We start from the raw sequence: 27,401 nt of genomic DNA on the forward strand, positions 1-27,401 counted from the left end.
CCCTGCCTTCATTGCATTTACCACCTTAATGGCATCACACTCCAGCTGTACACCTTGCCTCATCGTGCCTTGTCTTTGCTCCTCCATACTGAATTGGGAAAGCAGCTTGCCTGTAGGTTTCAGTGGTGTTTCTCTGCTGTCAGTAGCTGCTTCTGAGAATGTGTCAGTGGGCTTATAGGAGCTTGGGCAGGCTAAACATGAAGCTGTTGTCAGAACATCCATATTAGCACAGATGGAGGTTCTTCTACAAAGGATCTTACAGTTTGGAAACTAATTTTGGTGCAGGCATAGATGACTTTTTATTTCTTTATTTTTTTAAAGTCTCAGAATATGTATGTGCTGGTATTTTCAGCAGTAAACCTTTTATAAGTATGTGATGCTGAAAATAAAAATACCGAACTCTTGTTCGTGACTTAAGAAACAGTCTTTTCTTTTTCATAGATACTGTGTTTTTCCATTTGCCACCAAGATGTGGGGATCAAACCACAGTATATGGCGTCTCTTGCTACAGGCAGATTGAAGCAAAGGTAACTTTCCAAGTTCTGAATTATATTAATGAAATAATGGGCCTGATGCATTAACTGCCCTAAAATTCAGTGGCTTGCATTACACCAACAGTCAATCTTCGTGATCAACTTACATTAAAAATCTATGAAAATGTGCATAGTAGGTATCTACAGAACTTGAGAACTATTTCTTTCCCTTATGTCAGCAGGCATATTATGATCTTTTGAAATGTTCAAGGCAATTGAAAAATATGTTTTGGTTCTTGAAAGCTAATCCAGGCATCAGCACCAAGTAGCAAAATGAAGCTGCCAGTCTGTCCGGTGGCCAAGTCATGTTTCTAGGAAGTAGGCCTCTTAGGTGGAAAAAGTTGAAATTTCTCCAGTGTGTGATCATGAAGAATTTTAGAATATTTCCTGGGATCTGACCGTACAAGTGTAGGGATGTTTCTCTTCATCTACTTCCTTTGCCAAAAGTACTCTTGCAGAGAAGACCAGAATATTCCCATTCATTGTAGCTGCTTACCAATACTGAACTTTTATCAGTAAAGCTGAAAAATTGATGAGAGCTACAGTGTTCACCTGATCACACTGAGGAAATGATGTACTTGATCTACTAGAATCTGCCCATATTTCAAAAGTAGTAATGGTAGTGTGATCCATGCACTTAGAATTGAGAAGCTACTACAAATTTCTTTAAACATTACTCCCTTTTCCGGTGAAATGCCAATAATCTGGAATGCCCCGTGGGTTTGAATTTTAAATGAGTCTTGTATTCAGAAGATGTAAATTACGTACTCTGTTTTAGAGTTAATCTTGTCTTGGTTGTATTTCAAGTTCCTGTTTATGCTATAGGAGAAATTTTACACACGCAGATTCTAATTCCGTTTCTTTTGAACTAAATTCATGTTGACTTTTAGCTCAGTCGGTATCTTTGCAGCCAGTCTTCACTGTATTCTGTGATTTAGTGTCTTGCTCTATTTAACTATGCAATAACTTGTATGTGTTGTGCTCTTGATTCCAGTTTATGTTTTTTAGTAACCAATTAAGAAGAAAAATAGATGTTTGAAATGAACTCTTTGGAACAAGTAGAATATAAAACAATGTGTTTCATATGACAGCTCTAGTATTCTTTCCATCTGTCTTTTTTGATGTGTGGGCTGCAGTCTGCACACTTGCTGTTTTGTACAATTAAGTGAATCGCTTAGCTGTATTTCTGCCCCCACCCTTTCTAGGTGCTGTTAAGTGCTGGGACCATTTGGTCTGGCTGAGTGTGTGGTTGATTCTGCAGATGGTACCTCCTTTATTTTATCAGTGGCTCAAAGAAAATCCTTGATCAAACAATTTCTGGGCAGAGATTTTTCAACCTGGTCCTTTTTCACAGATAACGTTAGAGAAGAATGAGTGATGTGTTGTGACTTCTCTTCTGTTACATTACCCTGAGTTAAAATGCCATTGCCTTTTCCAGGGCTATTTCCTTTTTCCCATGCTAGTGTCTTTTAAACAGTCCTCTGCATGTCATCACAGCTGGTTTTGGATCTTTGCTGTGCACAGTGAGATGAGAACACAACTCTGACATATCAGTGTTATGACCATTTTTACTAGGTAAGGGCATACTGTGGCATGGTTTGGATGTTCCACCACTGAAGGCAGTCAGTCTTAGGATTTTTTGTTTAAATAGGGCGGGTGGTATGTCACAACTAAACCTGTGAAAGAATTCTTTTTGAAATTGTGTGTGGGTAAAAATACTGTAATACTTTTATTTCTTAGGCATTAAAAGTACGGCAAGCAGACATCACCCGAGAAACAGTACAGAAAAGTGTTTGTGTTCTCTGTCAGCTGGTAAGAATTTTTAACTCCCAAAACGCTTTCAGATAACATATTAAAAATTATTTGTTTTCCATATTCTTTTCTGGAACTTTCGGCTTCAAACATCTCTCTTTAAATCGTTGCAGAGGGTAACAAAATTGAATTGGAAGGCTGTGGCATTTTAGTGAGCTGCCTTGAATTAGTATCTCCTTGTAAGAGTAATCGTAAAAGTGTCTGCCTGTTGTCAGGGACCAGGAGATCTATTTGCACTTTTGATTATACTTTAAGTACTACTAACTTTATTTCATGTAGTAGGATTGAGGGGTTTGGCCATTATAACTGGAGAGAGTGGCTATTGACAACTGTGAAAGAGGTTTTAAGATAGTCGCACATACAGCATAGTCTGTGAAGAAACATTTATTTCTACCTATTTAGCAAAAGCTACTGGTCACCAGGCAGGGAACAGAAATTCTTTCTGACTTAGTTGAAGACAGAACTATTGCTAGAGCTGCACAAGCAGTGTTAAAGCAGGAAAGTACTTTTCCAGAAAGATATTCAGTGATGGTATGCTATGATGTGATGGCAAATGGCAAGAAAATAGAACTATCATTTACCATTTAAATTGAGCACAGGAGAAAGGTGCTGCGAGTTAGCAACTAGGGACTGCTCCTCCATGAATTGTGTGTGTAATAATGTGTCTATATAGCAAGATAAGAATAGGAGAAGATTAAAATTCAAAATGAGTGACTAAAAAGTTTTCTTCACTTGCTTTTGTGTTTGTTTTTCTTCCAAGCCTTTGTATGGGTTACTTCAGGCAAAGCTGCAACTCATTACACACGCGTATTTTGAAGAAAAAGACTTCTCACAAATTTCAATTCTAAAGGTAACTTTTAAGTAACAGCCACATGGAACGAAGCTTTCAGTGTATGGCTACAGACTTCAGGGCTTTTAATTAGTGCTCAAATACTCCATTTGCATAGGTCATTCAGTTACGCAGCTGTTGTAATAACTTAATGTGAATTAAATGATCTACCCTAACCTGACAGAGGGTCAACTTTCTGATTTGTAATGAAATACAAGAATGAGCGTGATTGTCAGCCTGTATCTCCATTGACTCCATTAGTAAAATTTTACTTTCTTTCTAGAATAAGACATTGAAATGCTTGAATAAGTGGATTTTATTTATTCTGGATTGTGTGACTGTGTGCCATTAACAGCTTATGGGGTTTTTTTGCCTTTGTTCTAACTTTTACAGGAACTTTATGATCATATGAATAGTTCCTTGGGCAGTACTTTGCTAGAAGGGTCACAAGTTTATCTTGGTAAGTGACTTTTCTTGTACAAGCAGTAGAGATAATGTTAACGCTAATCAATGCGTTCCCTTCCTGAGCTAATTTGTTTATATGCATTAACAGATAAAGCACCAGAGGTCTGTGTGCCTGCACAGTATTCTGTTATGCATTTCTCTATTATTGGATTTAAATAAATGTCAAATAAATACAGTGTTGCTTTCATAATAGGAGTTAGTTGTAGGTTGAAAGCTATGTTACCTCTTGACCTAACAGTCTGCTTGGCTGCTTTTGAAAAACAGTACCTTCTTAATTTTTAGATGGAACTCTTTGATGGTATGGGGTGCTCAAGCAATCAATCTAGCTGTTATTTGGGATATTTCCCATCTGATTCTGACTCTTCCTTGTGTTTTCTGAATGCACAGTGTAGTATTTACTGCAGTGTTTCCATAATGCTGTGTGGCAGCCACCAGGAGTAACTCAGAGCATGACTATTCATGTTGTTGTCTTCACTGTAGATTTAACTCTTGCTCCTGCCCAAAAGACAGAATTTGATATGAGTTCTGCTGTTGAAATAACCAGGTTCACATAGAACACATAATGGGTGTCCCCCTCCACCTGAAAAATGGTGAGAAGTAGTAAGTTAGTATCTTCACTGGCTATTAAACTGTAATAATTGCTCTCTTTTTTGGTATCTCAGGTCTGTCTCCTCGGGATCTTGTTCTTCACTTCAGACACAAGGTAGGCATTCTTTGCTAAATATATGAAGTACAGCACTTACTTCGTGGAGTAAAATGGTTTGTGAGGAACTGAAAAATAAATATGTCTAGACATACCTGAGCTAAGAGTAAGAAGACTATTTCCTAAGTAGTTCTGGTTACAGCCTCCTGATTTCCCTTCCCCTTCCACCTGCATAACTTCAGTGAAGGTAAGTTCCAGACTGAGAACTTCCTCTGTCTGCTAGATTCCCTGGAGATTTCTAGGTTTGTGTGACATTTCTTTAGTCCAGAGTGCAGGTGGTATCTCGGTTGTGGTTTTGTTTCTGTTTTCTGCTTCTTGTCAGATGAACGTGATAGAACAATATTGCTAAAGACCGTGCAGACACAACTTGGAGCATTTTTCCCTGTATGTTTTAATTTTTGCAGCTTCTGCCATCATAGAGCCTGAGGGGACTTGCACCTCTCCTTCTTTTTCCTGATGGCTATTGAAATTGAGTGTGTATCCTATGGCTAAGGTACAAATGACATTTGTAATCTTTTATTAACTGAGAGGCATCAAGGAAACAAATTTGAGAATCTGGATTTCATGGTGTATTTGTACCTGCTCAGTAGATTTTTGGGGTAGAACTCATTTTTGTTTAACTTCAGATGTCTGCCAGTTATGCCCCAGAAGTGTCTGTGTACAGTCTTTGAGTGTAGAGAGTCTGGACAGCCACTTCTGATCTAGATGCCTCATCTGTAGATGTCTAAAATTAGGTGAGATGAATGCTGTTCTTGGTATCTTGCTGAATTATTTTCTGTATTTCTGTGGAGGAACTCTTTTAGGTTTATGCAGTTTACTGCGTTTTAAAATTCTGAAATTACACAACATATTCTTTCTGATAAGCTTTGTATGATTCAAATTACACAATTCTTATTCAGGTTTTTCTTTGTGCATCTCAAATGCTGTTTTAAAATGAGCGCTCAGGTGGAGAAAGGGTATTGGAACACTGGTTTTCACTGGCCAAATGTATTTGATCATTTGACAATTATGCAGTGATTAACATGAAATCTTGAATAAGAGATTATGCTCGAATGATATTTTTGATAAATGGCACTGCTTCACTCACAATGTTTTTCCTTTTTGTGTTTTTTCAGGTCTTGATCCTTTTTAAATTGATTCTTCTAGAGAAAAAGGTAACGTTTTGTAGGCTGAGGCAGGTAATTGAAATAGAAATGCAACTTTAAAATTTTTTTTATATGAAGTTTATGTAGAATATACTAGTGAACAACAAAGTAAAATAAAAGTATCTGAAGTCATATCAATAACTTCGCATCCATATATAAATTGGGAAATTATGTTGAAAGTACCTGCTGTGTGTTGATGTATAAATTTGCCTCTGCTTCTGTCCACACTCCCCCTTATTAATAGCTACCCCAGCCAGAGTAAGTAAAATGTGAGTACATGTGAGGGGAGAAACTTAACATGTTATAAAAAAATAATAGAGGATATACAGAGAGTTGTGGTGAATGGAGTTAAATCCAGTTGGCGGCCGGTCACGAGTGGTGTCCCCCAGGGCTCGGTTTTGGGGCCACTCCTGTTTAACATCTGTATTGATGACCTAGACGAGGGGATCGAGTGCACCCTCAGTAAGTTTGCAGATGACACCAAGTTGGGTGGAAGTGTTGATCGGCTCGAGGGTAGGGAGGCTCTGCAGAGAGGTCTGGACAGGCTGGAGCGATGGGCTGAGGCCAACTGTAGGAGTTTCAATAAGGCCAAATGCCGGGTGCTGCACTTGGGCCACAACAACCCCCAGCAGCGCTACAGGCTTGGGGAGGAGTGGCTGGAGAGCTGCCAGCCAGAGAGGGACCTGGGGGTGTTGATTGACAGCCGGCTGAACAGGAGCCAGCAGTGTGCCCAGGTGGCCAAGAAGGCCAATGGCATCCTGGCCTGTATCAGAAATAGCGTGGCCAGCAGGGACAGGGAAGGGATCTTACCCCTGTACTTGGCACTGGTGAGGCTGCACCTCGATTCCTGTGTTCAGTTTTGGGCCCCTCACTACAAAAAGGACATTGAATGACTCGAGTGTGTCCAAAGAAGGGCAACAAAGCTGATGCAGGGTCTGGAGCACATGTCGTACGAGGAGTGGCTGAGGGAACTGGGGGTGTTTAGTCTGGAGAGGAGGAGGCTGAGGGGAGACCTTATCGCCCTCTACAACTACCTGAAAGGAGGTTGCAGAGAGCTGGGGATGAGTCTCTTTAACCAAGTAATGAGTGATAAGACAAGAGGGAATGGCCTCAAATTGGGCCAGGGGAGGTTTAGACTGGCTATTAGGAAGTATTTCTTTCCAGAAGGGGTTGTTGGGCGTTGGAATGGGCTGCCCAGGGAGGTGGTGGAGTCCCCATCCCTGGAGGTGTTTAAGAGTTGGGTCGACATAGCGCTGAGGGATATGGTGGAGTTGGAAACTGCCAATGCTAGGTTAACGGTTGGACTAGATGATCTTCAAGGTCCTTTCCAACCTATATGATTCTGTGATAATGCAAATAGGTACCTGTGTGAAGGAACCAATAGGAGATGCTGGTACCTCACCTGCAGGAGACAATGTAGAGAGCTGTATCTGTTAGGTCAGCCTGAACTCAGATTAGAAATTGGTAAAAACTGTTGAATTCTAGGCTCAGTGTTTTCTTTGGGTTGTTTTACTGCCTCAGAAGCAGTGCTATTTTAGTAATTTAAGTGGAATATACAAAAGGTACAAGCAGATGTGAAAAAGTAGATACATTTGCTTTCTTCTGTGTGTATATTAATACCCTGGAAAAGAACTTTCAGTGAAATTACTGTGTGTCAGCTCCCAGACACATTTATGCTGGGATTTTTTTTTTTGTTTTGCTTTTTAAAAATTTTTGTTTAAAGTTTTGTTTCAGTTTCCCAAATGTCACTTTTTCTTCAGTGAACCTGCTGTGTTAAAACCCAGTTTCTTCAGAGTGCTGAGAAGGAACATTAGAATTTCCTGTTAACTGCAACTGGAAAGTCAGTAGGACTTAATCTGTAAGATACTGAAACAGTTGTGTGGGTTTTTTTTTTAAAGTCTATATCCAAGGCCTAAGTATCTTTTGCGAAGCAGTAAATATGGCTTTTAAAAATAGAAGTAGCCGCTTCTCCAGAGCTTTTGCACTTGTCACTTAATTCTGTAAGTTAGATATACCTTGACAGTTCCAAGTATTTATTGATGAGAATAAATGCAGTTTCTGCATTAAAAAGCCATATACTAAAGACTGCTATATTAAAGAGTATGCAAAAGGTATGCTTGAGAAAATATAACATAGTAGGAGTACACATGTAGAAATGTATGTAATCAAGACTCGATGTGCAAGTTTTTTTTCCAAAAAGTAACTTAATACATTCTGAAAGTCTACGGTGATTGGGTTTTTTAAACCCATAAGCAGAAATAATATTTTCCAGTTAAGATTTTGTGAAGTATTTCTACTGATCTGTTTAAAAAATTATGATAGCATTTCATCAGGTCAGTTCAACATTTGGACATACATAAACTAAATACTGAGCTACGATTCTTTTCTGAAGCTGCTCAAACCATAAGGGGGTAAATGAACAGGAAGAGGGGAGAGGAAGGGTTTCCTAAGCATGTTCATATGACTCAAAACATATGAAATTATTTTGAAAATAATTGGATGCTTATTGAATAAACCTTCAGGTTGCTTTGTTTTTGTTTTTCCCTAAGCTTCGACAGGAAGACAACACTTGTAATTTCAAAAAGAAGCGTTTTGGTTTCCTGGCACTGCCTGTTGTCTGGCAGATGTTAAGGTTCCAGAATAACTGTGGGAATCTGTATGTTCCAAGACCTTAAATATAATACGCAAGAAGCCACGAGTAATGCCAATTTTCCTTGAGCTGAAAATGCCACAGATAGATTTCCTTTAATCCATAGCAATTTGGTTGATGCCTTTCCACAGGCTAAAGGATTTTATTTTTTCACCTCTCAGCTGTTATTAGGCTGGAAGACTACTTCCAGATGGTGATCATTGGACTTTCTGCTGCAAGGACCACCCAGTTTGCTGATGTAAATGTTGTAAGCCATGTAATGGGGTTGGGAAGGGTAAGGAAGTGTGCACCCATATAGATGGAAAGATGGCAAAGGGACTCGATAGAACAAATATAGAATAGTACTCGACTTAAGTAAGCGGTATGCCCAAACAAAAACCTGGACTGAAATAGATTTCCTGAAAACAAGATGGTACGTTATAGACTTAATTATTTCTGTAGGCTTAAAAATAAGTTTGGCTAGGAATACATGGTATCTGAGAATCTAAACCTGTAGGGGTATCGCAGGGTTTCTGTTGTAGTTCACTGCCATTATATCATGCATCTTTCATTCACGCGTTATAGAGCAGCATCTTAAAAGAAGTTAGACTTTTTTTATTCCCATTGCAGTCAGCTGAAATTTTTTGCTCAGATGAGCTGCTTGTTCTCCTCATCATGCTTTTTCTGTGGCTGTTGCAATTTGAATTCACCGATCTCGAACATAGAATAAAGAAAAATTGTACAAGATAATATACAAAGCCTATTTCTAGCTGAGGTACTGTTAAACATCATTTGGTAGGTATTAGGACTGCATAGGTCTTTCTCTTGGCTCCATCAATTCACGAGCTTGTAGACTTGCAAATACGAGTGGAACATGAGTTACTATTCGTCGCTTCTAATGTGTCTTTAGCTTACAGCAAAAGTCTTTTATCAAGTCTAAGTCCGCAAACTTGCACTTTTAATTATATAATTATTAACCTGGCCTGCAAAGTTGTCATGTTAGATCATTCTGTATTCCTTTGCATTGTTGATTCCTTGTAACGCTCATTTTTTACTAGTGCTGTGCTGCTTCAGGATGTAAAAATGGCATTGTTAAACAAGCTGACTTCTGTGGGGTTTTCTTGGTTTGGGTTTTTTTTGATATATTTTTTTTTTCTTTCCTCCCACCTGAAGGCCTGTCTTGGAGGAATGCCAGTAGTAATATTCAGCCTGCCTTGTGTTTCTCTTTCATTGCTAGTCTTTGACCACCCCCCTTTTGAATTCCTGATGAATTTACTCATCCCAGTCTCTCTGCTTTAAATAAGAAGTTTCTGTTTTTTCATGTTGTGCCTTAAGTGCTTTACCAAAGTTAGTATCAGTCATGTTTTATGTTTCCAAAAGGTCTTTTTTTCAATCATAGAAAAATACCTATAATAAATGCATGCTGCATTTATCCTGTTTTTCATTTATCTGCATATCTTTAATATATTTTCTTAGAGATGTTTTTGCATAGATTTTTCTCAGAATTCTGGAATGTGAGATTATTTGGCCTCTTTGATTTATAACAGAGATTTTAATGTACTACAAATGAACAAGAATTTATGCAGCATGCCAGGAACAACTTTTTTCTGTCAGTCATTCAGTAACTGGATCAATTTGGGAAAAAATTTTGAATGACTGACAGAAAAATCTGAATGATTGACAAGTATATATTACATGTGTATGTATATAAAATATATATATTACAAATACAAAATATAAGGATATAATAGCTATATTTATTTACTTTGAACTGTTATAAGATCTTTTGTTGGTAAGCAGACTTTCTAAAATAACATAAAAAGCAATGCCTTGAATAGTTTGCATGTGTTCTGTCTATCTTAGTCATGCTTAAGTGTAATTTTATTTTTCTCATTCTTTCTTCCCTAATTCCCCTTTCCTCTTTCGCATGCTGTCTTTCCCCCACCTCCCTCCCTTCCACCCCTAGGTGCTGTTTTATATTTCTCCAGTAAATAGATTGGTGGGAGCTCTGATGACTGTCCTGTCACTCTTTCCTGGTAAGAAGAGAAGTTTGGACTTGTTTTTATATGCTTTCTGGTGATAACTGAGACGGGCTGTACTGTTTTATTTGGAAAACAACTTATGTAACAGTAGAGTTATGTTAGTATGTTACCTGAAAAATAGGTGGCTTGTATACATATCTGTGTACTATGTACACATCTCCTAATACTTACTACTTGCACTCTATGGGTTATTATTTCTTGTATTTAATTGGAGCCACTGGATCTTCTGTATTGCCTGTGGGTAACATAGATGGGAACCTGAATAAGTCACGCATTCCTGTCAAGTTCCTTAAAAAATAAAAATACAAACCTCTCTCTTCCTTCTACATGCACTCTTCAAAAAAAGAAGGAAGAAACAAACCAACCAACAAAACCACAACCCCTAACCTTGCTAATTCTTAGCTTCTAACCAGGCTTTTCAAAGCAAAAAAAGTTGGGACAGATTCTTTAGGAGAAAAAGTACGGGCTTTGATTTTTGGTTGGTTTTGTTTGTTTTGGTTTCTTTAACACACCCACACACACCCCCACACACCTCCAAGTAGCGTTTTAAAATATGTGATTTCCACTATGCACATAAGAGCACTTTGTTCATTTTCTTTAACAAAGAAGTCACTTAAATTTCTATTGAGATGCTGATATTCATGCGTGCTATCACTTTCCAGGTATGATTGAACATGGTCTTACTGACTGCTCACAGTACAGACCAAGAGCGAGCATATCAGAGGATGCTGGCCTGCAGGAAAATACAGCACGGGTAGATGACTATGTTTCTGTGTCTGCTGCTGATACTTCAAATACAAACTCAGGAAGGGGAAAGGGAGGCAGGAATATGGCAGGAAACCATTCACTGGAAGGTCTAAAAGCAAACACACCTTTCTCCCAGTCAGAGAAGACTTATAATGGATCTCAGTCCTCCAATGGTGCTGTGCAGCGCTTGAAAGTTCCTTCCCGCGCTTCTCCAGCGTCCTCTGAAAGTGACTGGGAGACCTTAGATCCTAGCATTTTGGAGGACTCTAATTTGAAAGAAGGAGAACGTGAAAATACGGCATCAGAACAGGCTGAAGATCTTCCAAGCAAAGGCGTGAGCTCAGAAAGCCTTCCAATCACTGTACAGCCCCAAGCAAATACAGGACACATGGTGTTTGTTCCAGGACTAATATCTGGGTTGGAAGAGGACCAGTATGGTATGCCATTGGCTATTTTTACAAAGGTAAGCATGTTGTTCATGATACCTGGTAACTCATAAAGACATCTGTTTTTCAAAAGTGGCTAATAATTTTGGTTAGCCAACTCCACATGGACAGTAGGGTACTACAGAACACGTAAGTACAGTCTCTGGCAAGTGACTGTTCCTAGGCAGGTGGAAAGCATGAGTGCGTGTCTGAGGGCGCTGTGTGCACACACACATGCATTCGACTTTTCTTTCATGTGTATAATTAAATACTATTTGCAATTCAGCGTGATGGTAACCTGCAGCCCCACTGTGGTTAACAAATGATATGTATCAGTAACTACTGTTTTCTTTTCCTCTGAAGAATTGTTGATCTAACCTATATGGGGCAAGATCAGAGTACTTAAGAAGTGTTTAGATACCTTAATCTAAACTAAGATTCTGAAAGCTATATCTAAGCTGACACCTAAGCCTATGTTTTCCTCTTTTAATTTTTATATGTATATATTTATAAATGTGTATATTAGCACAAACTGTGTGTATAAATGTGTGTGTATATATACACACAAAAATATAAATATATATAATATATAAATACTTCATATATATTTATAAAAAAAATATATAATTTCACCCTTCCTGGGTGAAATAACTCTTCCTGGTTGTCTCTGGCTCTCTCCCTGTGCATGGTGCTGAGCTGCTGAATTTTAAGCTTGTGCTGGTGCCTAACTGAACTCCAGGTATTCCAGAGTCTTTCTAAGGACTCTGATAGGTGTTGTCAGATAACAAGCAATACATTTACTAGGGCTGGTTTCCCATAAAAAACAGGGAAAATGTCCCTTTTAAAGATTCTTTTGTCAGTAAAAGAGTTCATATAATACTTTTGTTTTGTTTTTAATGTAATAAGTTTAGATGAACTTTTGCCCAGAAAGTAGAAGATTCAGATCTATTTCCTCAAGCTGATGAGGTTCAAAGTGGTGTTTTTCCCTTTGGAGGTGCTTATTTGCATTTCCTTGCAGAACATTGTATTTGTTGATTGTGTTTGAGTTTCTCACAGTAACTTTTATTGGAAATGGTGTGCTATGTGGGCCCAGGTGAGCAGCTCAAATGTCATTGCCCTGTATTGCCTCATGTCATTGTTAGAAATGCTTTTTCAACAAGGATCTGCAGTCTGGTGGTTGTCCTTATGGTCTCTAATGAAAAGAATAGCCTGTAAATTGTATTTAGCCTAGTTCTATTGAAAATACCAGATTGAAAGCAAGAAGAAAATAATTGATAAGGGGGCCTACAAGTGCAAACTTAGATTGCTGGTAAGCTCATAAAATGGAAAAGTAAACAATTTTAAGGAAGCTGACGGTTTCTACATGTTTATCTTCTGTTCCACAAAGGCACTTTTCATTTGAGTTCGTCCAATGTAATTAAAGCAGAAAAGGCTTTACATCTCTAAGTTATCAGAAAAATGTGATTTGAAGTTATAGTTTAACCACTTACTGGAAAGTCTAAATCTCTTTTAGAGCTCTCATCTCAGGGTTGTTTTATGCCATGCCGTGGAAAGACTAATAAATATGACAAACTTGAATGGGGGGAGCTTTTGCCAGATGGCAGAATACATTACCCAAGTACACCTAAGCATAAGGGGAAATAGGTTGTGATACTTGTTTCTTTAGTACCAGTTCTGTAAGATCCTAATACTCATTTCACTTTCACTCTTTTTAAGAAGAATGGAACACTTTCATGGAAATAAAAGTTGTTATACTTAGGCAAATGTGAATTTGCGAACTGACACTTGATACTTTAAGTAGTGAAGGATTTCCACGACTTTACTACTTGAGTATACAGTAATTAAACATTCCTTTGCCAGCTTCTTAAGCCATATTTTTTGAAAATTTTCCATTTTAGGTTGGTGATTCCTCTCAAAGCACCGTTGTCCCTTTGACACAGGCTGTTTGTTTTCAACTGCTGAGTGCTTGTCATCTGGAAAGCCATCCCTGTGTCTAATATAACAAAAGGAAGTAGTTGTGCTCCTTTCTTCCATATGTTTCTAATTACCATGGACTGTGTGATAAAGTGTGTGTGCGCTTTGTTTCTGTCCAGTGTGCAGTTAGCCCTCCTGGGTTTCTACTAGTGAATAAATTGCTTGGTGCTGCATGCAATTGAACAGCTGTGGTTAGACTTCAGTATTAGACTTCAGGGGTGTGTTGATCCTATACTTAAAAAGAAAATTACAATACCTACAGCCATTTCTAAATGATCTCTCGATGACTTACCCCAAAGCCTTTTTTCAAAATGCTGTGTTGTTTGGGTTTTTTTTTTAATTGGAATGTGGGATACTAGATTAATTTACAAGCATGGAGTGGCTAAAAAGCACAGTGTATTGCTTTCTGTCCTGCTCTTTCCTAAATGGGGCACAAGTATGCTTAGCAAAAATTGATTAGTATTTCTGGAGCCTGGAAACCTCCACCTACAAAATATGGATAGCAGTCTGTAGCTCTACTGCATTATGTGCCTCAGGACTATCAGAAGACATCAGGGTATGCATTTAGAGAGATGAATCTTTATCTCCGTTGACTTCTTGTCTCTGAGCTGACCTGAGACCTCACTCCTGTTTTATACTGCTTATTCTGTTGCCTTATAAACACATTTGATTCCTGTCCTTTGCATTGTATTGCAGTTTCGGTCCTGAGACTGAAAGGCAACACAACCTCTTGAAAAGCTTAATTCATGTGGAATCTGGTTGCTTTGCTTTGCAGTTGTAATGTAGCACAACTATAGATAATTGTGTCTGAAACGGTAATAACCAAGGTTCGTTTTGGGTGGAATGTGCTGGCTTTTATTAGGAAAATCTCTGAATATAGACTCTTTTTTTTTTTTTTGGCCTTATGTTAATCTTCTAACTATCTCTGTTACTTTAGGGGTACCTTTGTTTGCCATACATGGCACTGCAGCAGCATCACCTCCTGTCAGATGTAACAGTCCGCGGCTTTGTTGCGGGAGCCACCAATATACTGTTCCGTCAGCAGAAACATCTGAGTGATGCAATTGTGGAAGTATGAATCTCTGCATTTGAACTTACTGAACTGGAGCAGGGGGGGAGGGGGAAGCAGAGCTTGCATTTTAAATACAGCTTTAAAGTTTTACTTTCATGCCCAAATTTTGAATTATTTCCCTATGAAAAAAATTCTTAAATGCAGAAGCTTATTAAATTTGTATAATTTCTTAGGATGGGATTAGATAAACTGTGCAAAACTAATACATGTTTTCCTGTATATTCTTATATGCAATATTTGAATTTGCAGGGCACTACTTGAATTTTTATTTTGTTGCTGGTGTAATTTTACTTTTCATGTCATGGACTTTTTACATGATTTTCTAATAAGGTCTTCAAAAATAAGCTGAGAAACAGATACAGTTGGGTAACAAAACACATTGCTATTGACTTCCTTCTGATTTAATCAAGAGGTTTAAAAAAAAAATCTAAGAAAATGCTGTGTCAGTACTAGGAAATAGATACAACTATATAATCAGCATCTGGTGACATAAGATAGCTACATACAGGTAACCAACTTAATAAATTGAAGTGATAATCAAAGAGCCTCTAGGAAAATAAGTGTAAGCACTAGATATCCCCTGCAAAATCCCATCAAATAAGCAGCTTTTACTATGAGCCAGTAAGATGATCAGATTCTGGTTATATCAGAGCAGTATCTGACTTTCTGAGAATGGTTAATTCATTATTTTTTTGGCCATTTGTTTCTCCTTGATATTTTGGGGGACTGTGTGTTTAGATTTAGGTAGCAATATATAGTAGTGTATAGATAAGCAGTTTTATAAATGTCTACCCCTGAAATTATTTCAAACAGATAGAAGATGCTCATGTACAAATCCATGATCCAGAACTCCGTAAGATCCTGAACCCAACAACTGCTGACCTAAGATTTGCAGACTACTTGGTGAAGCATGTAACTGAGAACAGAGATGATGTTTTCCTTGATGGCACGGGATGGGAAGGAGGAGATGAGTGGATCAGGGCTCAGTTCAGTGCTTATCTTCATGCACTGCTTGCTGCTGTGCTGCAACCAGGTAGAACAGATACCTTGTCTAGGGACTGGGATGAGAGTGGGTGTAATAAGCATTTGTTCTATTGCATTAAATGCATGGCCTATCATTAGATCTCCCTCTGTCTAACACTTTATTTAGGCTGCTTTTTTTGTTTGTCCTTGGCTATCCTTGTTATTCCTTGACAACCTTATTACTAATTCTTCACACAGACACTTTCTTCTTTGACTGTCTCCTTCTCCTTGATGTAATTAAGCTTTCCTCAGAAGTAGAAGTACCTGAAAGGCCATATGTGATGAGACTTTTACAAACTTGGGTGTCTTACAGACTCTATTGCAACCTGAAGTTAATTTGGGGGAACTAATTGGATTCAAGGAGACATGAAGTTAAGTGGCTGTCTTCAGGAAGTTCTACTAGGCTGTTCCATCTCTTTTTCCCTTCCTGCCATGGTCTTAAGTAGGCATTCACATAAGTGAAAAGTGTCATCTAGAGGATTTATAAGCCTGTGTTTTCTGGAGCTCACCATTTTTTGTCTTAACTCAGAGGGAATTCTCTATGTTCCAACCTTTTGTGCATGAATATAACTAAAAGAATCAGTGTTTTGTTTGTGAAAAACGTTTGGTTTGCCCAGCACTGACCCTGTTAACTTCATTCTCATCATGATTATTCTCTATTCACATCAGTTAACTAATTCAGATGTTGTTCTGTGGTATTTGTGAGAAAACATGGGATTGAGAACTTGATTTTAATGTCTGGAAGTTCATAAGATTAATATTTTAAGTTGATATCAGCCTGGGTGATATGAAATGTCAGGTTTTTCTGGAAACTCATACTACTTCACTGGGTGGCTCTAAAATGATTTCCTGTACTCCTCAGTGTTTTAAAGGGGATGTTGTTATGATAAGTTTATTCCACAGTAGTTCATACCACAGTTTTATAGTGGGTTTGGGGTTTACTAAATTTGAATGAGTAATAACATAGTACAGAAAAGCCCAGTGTATCTGACCAAGACCAATGCAAATGATGTTTTTGTTCTTAGTTGCTGTGTGGCCATTCTCTCCCCTTTCCTGTCTTTGCCCAGAGAATAAGTCAAGAGGCCTATGTTTGGATGACTTTTTCTTTTTTCCAGCTGAGCTCTTTACTTAGAACTCTATAAATGAATTCAAAATAAGAAAAGTATTTTTTCAAGCTTTTTTTTTTTGATGCTTGTTCTGGCATTGTATATTTGGGACACTTTAAAAATAATAAAACATTTTTGAAGTGCCCAGTTCTTAGTACTAGAGGTTTAATTGTCGTTGATTTGATAAGAGCCTGGAAAATTTTAACTTTTATTTCCAAAAAAAGGTAATTTATCTTTTATTATGTCTCTAATGAATTGGTGCAAATTCTCATCTTTATCAGACAACGAAAAGACTTTGTCAGACTTTGGAACAGCTTTTGTAGCAGCCTGGAAAAATACCCACAACTACAGAGTATGGAATAGCAACAAGCATCCAGCTCTTGCAGAGGTAAATTCTAGGTAAGGAAACTTCTTTTTTTAGCATTTAACATGGATTGCTCCTAGTACGTGTAGTCAGGCAGCTGTTCGGTACGATTACAGTGTTCCCACATTGCTCCTGCTGTAAAGCCCTGAGGGTGAAACTTTGGGGCCCTATTCTGTAACTATGGAAACCGTCTGTTCTTCAATACCTTACTCTAATTCTGGGCAATAGTTTTATGAAGAAAATTGTATCCAGAGTCAGGAGAAGTGAAACTTGTTCAAGTTGATTGTTGGCTGTCCCCAGCTATAGAAAGTTTGTCGTTCCTCAGGAATTGTCCTCAGATGGTTCTGCTTTTTATTAATTGCTTCCAGGTGTCTAGGGAATAGCTGTGTCCAGGGTTGTCACTGATGGGGATCAGGGAGAGCTGGCTATTTTATATTGCATCTTCTGTGCTTTGGATAGTTTTATGTGTTTTTTCACTCAAAGATTAGATGATGGCAGGCTTGGTAACATTGTTGGCTATGCGTGTGTTTTGTTTAGCATGGGTTATTACTGTACTGCAGGGAGTTTTGTTTGCTTTTGCTTTGTCAGCTGCTGTAGTCTCAAGAAGGTTTTTCTTTAGAGCTACAAAGCTCTTTTGGTCTACTTAAGGGATCTTTTTTTTGTTTTTATTTGGTCTGTGTTTCTAGAAGGAGGTGCCTCTGCCTTAGTGTGAAAAGATTGTTAATATCTGGTCTGTAAATAGGAGGCACCTTACAGGTAGTTCATAAGAAATCTAAGGTTGAGTAGTCACTGGGACCTTGCCTTCTGTAAAGTGATACAGTAGTATATCTACAAAAGATATTTTTGTTGGTAAGCCACAGAGAGGAGTACAACCAATAATTGTGTGACATGAATTCATCATGAAAAAATAAATACTTGTGGTTTTCTTCCTTTTCTAGCCACCCATTCCAGGGACAGTACTCTGTATCGGATGTTAAGTTAAGATTATCACAGTAAGTATATAGTACTTTGATTTGTGTTTTTTTAAAAGTGTGGTCAAATATCAATAACTATACAACTGTTGCCATGATGAACTAATCAAAATAATTATTTAAATTGGCCACGTACATGGAGCTATACGCAACGTTCTCTTGCAGAACCATCACCACATCTAAAGATGGAACGTTTGCCTGAAATAGGGAAGAACAGTGCTAATGCACTACTTTGGACTTCACATAATAGAGCCCTGATTTTTTGCATTGCAATTATAAGGCTTTTGTACATTTATTTTTAAATTGTAAACTAAAGCTGTTAAAGCTTTCATCAGTGTTTTTCTGTGTATTGACTTTAGGTCTCATTATTAGGAGAAAACAGCTTTTTGGGTTTTTTTTTTTTAAATTAGCTGGTTTTTAAAACAGCATTTTTCTAAAACTCTCAAAGTTCACTGTATATGTACTTGAGACACAATTCAGTTTCTTGAATTTAGAAGTTTAAAATGAGTTTTACATAATCTCTTATTGCACCACACTCAACTTTAAGTTGGTCTGAGTTCTTACTCACTGGTCTCAACTCTAAAACTCAGTGGTGTGTGTTATTCCCATAGTTGTTCAGCTTTCACTGAAGCCAGAATTCAGTCTTGGAGTTGCAGTTAACCATCTCCTCTTGTTTATGCACCAAGGAAAATACATTGTTTTCTCACTTAGCTATGTTGACCATAAAACATCAAATGCTGGTTCTTTGAGATGCCTGCAAATCAGCAATACATATATGCTGCTGATTCTGCACCTGCCTTGACTGTAGACTGATATTTTCAGTACACTGTGAGTAGGCCTAAAACACATGCTAACATAGAAGAACAGCTTGAGGAATAAAAAGGTTCAGACTTCAGCCCACTGAATCTTTTTGTTGCTTTTGCTGACCAATGGCAGATTAAATTTCCAAGATGGCGATTGAGAATGTAAATGAATCAAGATTTGTCTCAAGGTAATTGCTTTCAATAAGGTGCATGTTGATAGCAGCTCTTACTGTTAATGGATGATCTGGATGATCTCTGTAGAAAGACTTTATTTGGAAGATGTGGAGGTGTCTATAATCTTTTAATTGCCCTATTTTTGTGTTTGAAAGGGGAGATACTAACTCCTCTGAGTAGCCTGAAATCAGTGTAAAAGGATGAGTAGTACTTAGTGGGTCTCTAGTAACTGATATTTTTACAAGAGTGCCTTTATTCTCCAGATGTAACTTTGCTATCAGATACTCATCAAAATTACTTGCGTTTGCAAACTGAGCCTAAACTTGTTCTTGGTGTACTCTATTCTTTCTGCTTTTTGTATCTACACTGAAGATTTTGAAATTGGGAAAAGAATGTGGCATGCTGTGTTAAGTTTTGCATAAATGCGTTTGCAAAGCCTGAAACATGGACTTGAATGTTACAATTTTAAACTAAATGAGATTATTTTCAAGTGATCACACTTCTGCGGTAGAACTGATTGCTTTTGTACTTTTCTTTCCAAACTATGGTAGCGTCTATAATCTTTTTGCATTTCTTTAACAGAAGTATGAGTGTAAACTGTACTTGATCAAAAATTTAATCTCAGAGCAAGATACAAAGTAAACTCTGTTTAGAAAAAAGAATGATCAGTAACGCTGTTTCATTTAAAGCTTGTATATTAGAACTACTCAAAACTACTTCAAATCTGACTTTGTAATTTAGAACATAAATGCATTTTGATAAACATTTAGGAAGGGTATAAACTATGTTGTGTAAGAATGAACCATGGGGTGTTTTGATTTCTGTCTTGCTGACAGTATCTTTTCTTCCTGCGAGAAGTTTGCCGAACTAATCTCTGTGGATAGGATGCATGCAGGAATTATGGGCTTGATCATATATATATCTACACACAAATACATATATGTATGCTATGTAAATCTCTGTGTATTGATACATATTTTAACTATGTATTTAATTTACACTTGAAAATAATAATAAATCAGTCAACTAACAGTCTTCAGTATCTCTCTTCTTTAGCTCTGTACAAAACAGTGAACGTGGAAAGAAGATTGGAAATGTGATGGTTTCTACTAGTCGAAATGTTGTACAAACAGGAAAAGCTGTAGGTAAGAAATTTATTTAAAACCAGCTTGCATCTAAGCCGTATTTTTTTTTTTTTGGAGAAGCATCCTATATCTCATTTATATTTGATTTTAATCCGAGTGTACTTTACAACATACATACAAAACAGAGCAACACTTTGAGGCATAAAGCTGCTGATTGAGGCCCTGTATATTGTGTAATAGTGGAAAGAGAAGCAGCAAGACAAAGAAACTAGTGTAAATTCCTTTTCCGGTGTGGGCTGGAGGTGAATGTGGGAAGAGAGATGTTCAGGTGAAAGCTTTCACGTGATCTGGAAATGCTCAGACCACACCACCACCTTCTGCGTTGAGCTATTCTTATTTTTGTATCACTTTGACTGAAACTATCCAGAGCTGGTCAAAATCAGAGGAAGACATTGTGTCAGTTTTTGCAATAGTTTGTAATTTTCTGGAAAAGCACTTGTACTTCAACTGGGGCAACATCATATTGTCATCTTGCAGTGCAAGATAATGTGAGTTCACCCACTGAAGATTATGATAGTTGTTCTTCAGTAGCTTTGCAAAACATTGTTTAGCTTCCTCTTTTATTCCACTGGAGTCTTTCTACTCTTTTTGCTGCTGTATACTCTGGCAAGGAGCATCTTTTGGCCTGAACTCTAGCAAGCCTTCCAGGGCAAAGGACAGCATAGGCCATTTCTGCTGAGCTACTGTGTTCAAGTTCTTTGAATATTTTCTGACACAGACTCTGGACTTGGATTTTATTTTCCAAACTGGACAACTGATTGTGTGGGGTTTTTTTTATATTTCTTTGTAGTAGCTCCGTAATGGTAACACTATGCTTTGACCTTTCTCTTGTGTTGTAACGCAGGTCAGTCAGTTGGAGGAGCCTTCACAAGTGCGAAATCAGCCATGTCATCGTGGTTTTCCACTTTTACGCAGTCAGCCCAGAGCCTCGGGGACTAAATGATGGTTTTGCACAATGCTGCTGAATATTTCAGGTGCAATGCTTTCTCTGAGCTGTAAAAAGACTGCTCCAAAACATAGGAGTGGAGATTAACTACCCAGGACCAAAACAAGGTATAAGGTTACAAGCAGACATGGAATGTCATCATTCAGTTTCACTAGAAATATAGAAGAATGGTGAGTGTCTCCATACAATGGGGTGGCATTTGCAGTATATTGGTTGTATTTAAAATGACTACTTTTCTTTAAAACTGAGCCTTTATAAAGATACTAGTAAACAAGGCTTGTTGCAAGCCAAATGTGTTTGACTTTAGATTTGTACATTTTCTTGGATGTTGATAATATTTATGAAAACTAGTTATATTTTTCAATCTGAATAGCCAAATATTTGTGAATTCTCGTTAGAAATAAGCAGAGTATAAGTACTGATTCCTCTTTCAGGTTGGATTTGAGAGCATCTCTGCAAAAAGTATACGGTGGAAACCCTTAAAGGGTTCCAAGCCAGGTAGAACTTTCTTGCTTTCACAGGCAGACTGGCTGACTTAAGGGGTTTTTTCCTTTCTCCTCTGTAGCCATGTACAGTTGTTTGCATTAATCTGTCTCTAGCTCTCTTTATGTCCCCAAATCTGTGCAACAGTTGCAAAATCAGTATTTTCTTGATGTTATGCAGTAGACCTTCATAACTTTGCATGTGTTGGCTGTGTTTTTACATGAATGGTATTCTGGTTGGAGAGACCTCTTCAGGAAAAGTATTACAAAACAATTCTCCCGAATTGGGATTGGATCACTGAGAGTTTTCTGAGGTCTTGTTCTATTAGGATGTAATTACACAATCAACGTAATTACATACATATGAATACAAAGTACTAAAAATGCCTAAAACTAGCACAGTAGCAAACTGTGCGGCGCTCTTTTTTTTTTTGCCAGTAAAGTACGAAGACTCTTCCAAACGAAAATCAGCTATATCGATTTTCTGTGTCGACTCAGGGAATGTTCTGTTTGGATAACTACTTTTTTCATAAAGGAAGTAACACTAGAATTGAGAGAGTAACTGAAACGGCTCAGTTTGTATCCTTGTGTGAAGAAATATAATAGTTTATATGAAAAGATGTGGCGTAAGGCTGTATTTTCTATGTAACATGCCTGTGGTGTCTTCTGTATGCAAGCAAATTCCACTTCCTACATTTCCTGATTCTGAGAGAGATTATCTCCTGTTTCTTGCAATGTGTGTGCCTCTATATGCCTTCTAACATCCTCACATGATAGCTGTTAACATTTTCTACATTACATTATCCAATGTTCCAATTTTCTGTAGTAAAAGGCTCTCAGTTTATTGCTTCATCATTATCTGTCAGCATTTTGCCATGTTCTTTTCTGGGGCCAAGATTTCAAGTCATGGTTATTTCTTCTACTCCTCCAATAAAATACAGCAGCTCTATAAGAGATAAGCAAGAAGGCTTGAATATAATTTGTTCTAAGAAACTAAGTTCTAATTTCTGTAGGTGCATTTGAAAAGCTAATAGAAAAGGCACACTTGTATCACATAGTTACTGTTGAACAACTTAGTTTTAATTGCTTCAAATAGCAATTCAGAAACACAGAATCTGGTTTAAAGCCTTCATTAATTTTTTTTCAGGAGAAGCTAGATAGAATGGCCATGGAAAACTTGAGAGTATACAGCTAGTTTGAGTAGTTTCATTTGAGAAGGGGAAAAAAAGGCCCCTAAAGCTCTGCTGATCTACTGCTTCTGACATACAAGTAAAATGTATCTGTAGAACTGCAACTATTGCTCGTGGTCTCTGTGTGTATTTGTGTATCTCCTAAAACTTCTTATGCTCTTTTCTGTTTTATTCCACAACTCTGTAATAGACATTTATATCTTTTCAAAGACTAAGTAATACTTGATACGCAGAAAGAGCTCTGGTGAAATATGACTAGGGCTGCATTTATTCATTATCAGTCTAGAGCTTTCTGATTCAGCATGCAGATAAAAAAATAACTGAAAATAATCACTTGCTTTTGTGAAATATAGCTAACATATTATCTGCTGTCTGGGATTTAAGGGGTCAGGCTTCATGTTGTAGTGAAGACTGAATAAAGGTGCATAAAGGATTTAGGCACCCATAAAACTATCTTCAGCAACCTAAGGCACATGAGGTAGATTTAGGCTTAGGAGCTCACGATGGGAGTTCTAGGAGCCAGGTATTTACATGTATAAGGTATAGAAACAGGATCTTCAAGGATCCCTTGTCAAAATTCTTGTCTTTGTCGCCTCCTCACCCGAGATTCTTCTGTAGAATTCTCCTATGTCTGAAATTTGTATAGCCAATTTGTTTAGCTCTCTGCATTCCCCTTACTCCCACAGACTCCCTCACTGGCCCAGGGGTATTAGAAAGCTGACTACTTTTTTGGTAGATTGATCAGGAAAGGCAGAACGAGGTGCAGTGCTAAGCTGATGCACAGCTGCTCACTGCTTTGTACAAGGACTCTGTTGTGATACTTCACAGTATTTCTCTTATGGGCAAGACAACCAGACAGACCTTTCTCTGCAGTCTTTTTCCCACTGTCCCAGCTGCCTCTGTTGTGGAGCCAAACACACAACCTGATTGAGAGTATGTTCCTTTCTTTACAAATGGTAGAATAAGAAACTAGTATTAATTTTCAATCTTTTTAAGAACTAGCATCCTGCTAGCAAGTTGGACTGTGACTCATACAGTGATTAAGACTCATGCAGCGGGTAGAGATGAAGTGATCTTCATGATATGTGGTCTTCATTCACATGTGTGTTTGCTCTTTGACATTTGCTTAAACTTACTTTTGGGCTGTGGGAAGGCATGCAGCCACTGAGGTTCATCTAAGCTCATGTAGTCCTCTTAATTTAATGGTTGTAACCTCTTTATAGTTAAATTCAATGCAAACGCAAGTTATTTTCCTCCCCTCTGTTTTAAAAGTGCAAGCATTGTTACTTACTCAGAAAAATTCAGGCAGACAACTTCCATTTCAAAGACCCTGACATCCATTTCTGCACTGCAAGAAACACTGAGTCCTAAATGAATTGGTGATAGTACCTCTAATGAGTCAACTGTGAAGCTGTTGTTACAGCTCTGTCATGATGTATTTTGCAAAGGTATTTCTGGCTGTCAATGTGCAGCATGAACTGACTTACAGGTAATACAGTAGCGCACTTCTAAACTTTCTGGCATCAAAGGCATCCACCTCTGCTTCTTCTATGTGCCAGCATTTGAGGAACTGCCTATTAAGCATAGATATAAGTCCCCAAACCCCCACAAGACTAAGTATTGTTGACCTAATACTTCATTTGACTAAAATGTTCAGCATTTTTCATCAATCATTTTCATGTCATAACCTCAATTCCTGTGTATGTCTGACACGTTTCCTCAAATATCACAATGTAATTATCATTTTTAGATCAGTGTTCTAGTACATTGCACTTGTTTGACCTTGTACATCTGTTTTAAGCACCTTTGTAATTAATTTAGTATTTTGCCTAAACAAGCTTATGATTTCCATAAATTACTACTAAGCAGAGAAACTAATGTGGCAGTATTTAATTGTAAAAGTGAAGGCGTGAATGCAGTTTTTAAACATAGAAACTCTTGCTTGATAATTGAACATACAAATAATGTATTTGATTTTTCTTGTGTTGCTTGAAAAATAAATACATCCAGCCTGTTTAAAGTTCTGTCTGCTGAAAAAAGATGTATTATTTTAAGAAATGAATCCCACCAGAAGCCACTTGCAGGCATCTGGTTTTGATATTGGTAGCAATTTGTCATACACTGGCAGTCTTTTTGAAATTTGTCTTCCATTTAAACTGATTGTGGATGTTGCTTTTTGCAAATTTAGGACAAGAGGATCTTCTAGTGTGACTTTTTATTCCTTATTGGGTACTGCTCATTGTGAATTGATTAAAGTCTTCAGTAGGTCACAGACCTCTCCTACATCATCAAGAACTTTAGGTACGACTATAAAATTTTGATGTAGATTTAGCTTCAAAATAGTACGTAGTTCATGTGGATTGTGACATCTAGTCAAAATCAGGATGCTGAGTAAATTAATTGCTGTACATCCAGTTCTGTGCTACAGTGAGCTATTTTAAAACTTAAAAATTTCTACTGTAACTGTCACTGTACCTAGCTGAGAATGATTTGGTAAGTTGCTGTTCCCAGTAGGAGAAAACTAACTGCCTTGAATAATATTCAGATGTGAATTAGATGAAGCTTATGTTTAGAAAAAGTTGCAATTCTCTAAAATTTGTTAATTTTTTCCCGATGGTATGCAAGTGTTGTCCCAAAATCTGGGTTCTTTTACCTGGTGTGCAATGAGCTGACAACCACAAAGTCGAGATACTTGTTCAATCTGTATCTGTGCAGAGATGGGTGCTAGGTGGTATTTCCACAAAGCCAGCACACCGCACACAGGCAAGCAACCTATTTCTATGCTTCAAACTACATGAATGCATGTTTACTGTAATGACCAGCGGGTACTTTCTTATCACTTTGTTCCTCATTGGGTAACAACATGCCTCCTCTCAATTTAAAGTCACAGGATCCTCTTTTTCACCTTCGCATGTTCAGTGAGGAAGGGGCTTTTCTTGGTGGGGGGCCTTTTCCCACTAGAGGGTAGGTTTTCACTATGTTAATGAGGAAAGTTCACTCGTGGTTGAAGTAGTTCTCTCCTTGGTTCAATTAACAGCTTTTGTTCCCATGTGCTTATCTTGGTATTTCCCTGCTTGATGGTTTTATGGTGTCCTCTGTTGCATCTCAGTGTTGCTTTGTCAGGGTCACTCGGTTGGCTTCAACAGTTCCTTTATCAATTCCTGACATTCTTTCACAACCCTCCTTTGGTCATTTTATCAATAAAGATGTAACACAAGTAGTTGTGCAAGCACACTGAAAGATAAATTTACATGGTCTTGTTTATGTGGTATAATTTTACTTTCTTGCAGGTATTTAGTTTTCATTAAAAAGGGCAACATGGAGAGTACACTACATTATTGTACTATGAATAAAGATGTATGACAAATTACTTCATGGCGTGTTGTGTTTTTAGTACTATACCAGAGACTGATTTAAAGCCAGCACAGAGCTTTAGTTCTGTGATGTTTCTGGTCTTGACCCATTTTTTTATCAAACATTAGAAGTAGTGTTTGGATTAATAAAAAAAAAAAAAATTATGGAAATGGCTCACTTCTGGCAGTTAAATAGTGAACCTTACTCAGATTACTTATACCCCTATGATGTCAATTTATGGGGAATAAATATCTGTACACAGGTGGCTTAATCTCAGTTGTGATAGAACCTGGAAGTCAAGCTGTCTTGCTGAGTCCTCCTGTATAGGTTCAAAATTGCCTAATCACACATTGCTCCTCTTATACTACTCTAAAAACAACTGATAGAAAATCAGATATTTTTGTTACTTCCCTGCCTGAATTTATTGACTAATATTGATGAAAGCATAATTACTCTTTGCCTCAATAATAGCAGGGAACATCTACAACATCATCTTGTCTTAATCTAGATCACTGAGAAAGTAGCACTGCTTTCTAGATCAGGTGAGCATAAAGAAAATCAAGTAAGAGTGTTTAGACTGAAGGAAGATGTTATCTAAAGTGAAGGCAGATGTAGAGGTATTTTGTCTTAAAAACATAACATCACTTGCATATTATATGAAACAGATGAAAAATACAGAAGAAGCAAACCCAGTCTCTCATTTCTGAATTCAGAGACTTTAGAAATGCACACAGAAACACAGTGGAGAATTTAAAAGTTCAGGCACACCAGAAAGTGGCAAAAAATAACGCTGAGCTTAATGTATTACCTAATAGGACCTGTGGTTACTGACTTTTGCAGTTCTTAATAAATTGTCTATGTATTTGATGTGTATAATGCTGTGCCAAAGAGCTGGCGGAAGAGTATGTCCAATCTTAAATTGTGGAAACTGCTTCTTAATTTTTTTTCACTTCAATAGAAACATGTGCTGAGTCAAATTAGCTAGCCCTACCTCTTGCCCTTCCTAAATACAATCTCAGCATCAAGATGTAGCTTGATGTTTAGCATATTAGCTGACTAGACTTCAAAGTCTGCATTTTTAGAACCTGTTTACTGCCTCTTTGGTCATATTGATGCAGCAGACCACATGTATGTCTTCAGTAGAGTTTACTATTTTAAGAGATGAAGCCATGTTATGCTTCAGGTGACCAGTCATACTTTAGCACCTCAGTACTGGTGTATGCACAACACTTAAACCCTTCCTTTGCTGAAACAAAGCTACCTAGTTTCACAGGTTAGGCCAAGCCCCAGCAGAGCTACGTGTTTTAGAGCAGAAAGCAGACACACAGATGCTGTTACTGTTTCTCCTTCGTGCCTGTCCCATCTTCGCTGTTGGTTCTTTCTTCCATGTCAGAGTTTCTGTAACCCAGTACTGACCCGGGTCTTGCTCTCAGCTGCCGGCTCAGGGTCTTTACCAACCTCTTCCCT

The 27,401-nt window shown here is 37.7% G+C and overlaps 1 protein-coding gene across 3 annotated transcripts in view; it reads left to right on the forward strand.

Annotated features, from left to right (window-relative positions):
* The window catches only part of AVL9 (AVL9 cell migration associated), a 44,173-nt gene extending 18,223 nt beyond the window's left edge, over positions 1–25,950 (forward strand). Inside the window, exons 3-18 of one of the 3 annotated variants that reach the window (XR_012625283.1) lie at positions 442–527; positions 2,274–2,345; positions 3,106–3,195; positions 3,568–3,634; positions 4,302–4,342; positions 5,458–5,496; positions 10,083–10,152; positions 10,821–11,368; positions 14,242–14,376; positions 15,190–15,409; positions 16,787–16,904; positions 17,808–17,861; positions 19,874–19,962; positions 20,807–21,078; positions 24,769–24,881; positions 25,871–25,950. Coding sequence is in view for 1 of the 3 variants with exons in the window: in XM_074841093.1 (XP_074697194.1) it covers positions 442–527; positions 2,274–2,345; positions 3,106–3,195; positions 3,568–3,634; positions 4,302–4,342; positions 5,458–5,496; positions 10,083–10,152; positions 10,821–11,368; positions 14,242–14,376; positions 15,190–15,409; positions 16,787–16,904; positions 17,808–17,861; positions 19,874–19,962; positions 20,807–20,901 (1,724 nt within the window). In the remaining 2 variants the exon portion in view is untranslated. Of the gene's footprint in view, positions 1–441; positions 528–2,273; positions 2,346–3,105; positions 3,196–3,567; positions 3,635–4,301; positions 4,343–5,457; positions 5,497–10,082; positions 10,153–10,820; positions 11,369–14,241; positions 14,377–15,189; positions 15,410–16,786; positions 16,905–17,807; positions 17,862–19,873; positions 19,963–20,806; positions 24,605–24,768 lie in introns of those variants that run through there. The other 2 variants (XR_012625282.1, XM_074841093.1) reach the window with 2 other exon arrangements.
* Positions 25,951–27,401: the final 1,451 nt, after the last annotated feature.

This window comes from Strix aluco, chromosome 1, assembly GCF_031877795.1.
Source record: "Strix aluco isolate bStrAlu1 chromosome 1, bStrAlu1.hap1, whole genome shotgun sequence".
Taxonomy (NCBI): domain Eukaryota; kingdom Metazoa; phylum Chordata; class Aves; order Strigiformes; family Strigidae; genus Strix; species Strix aluco.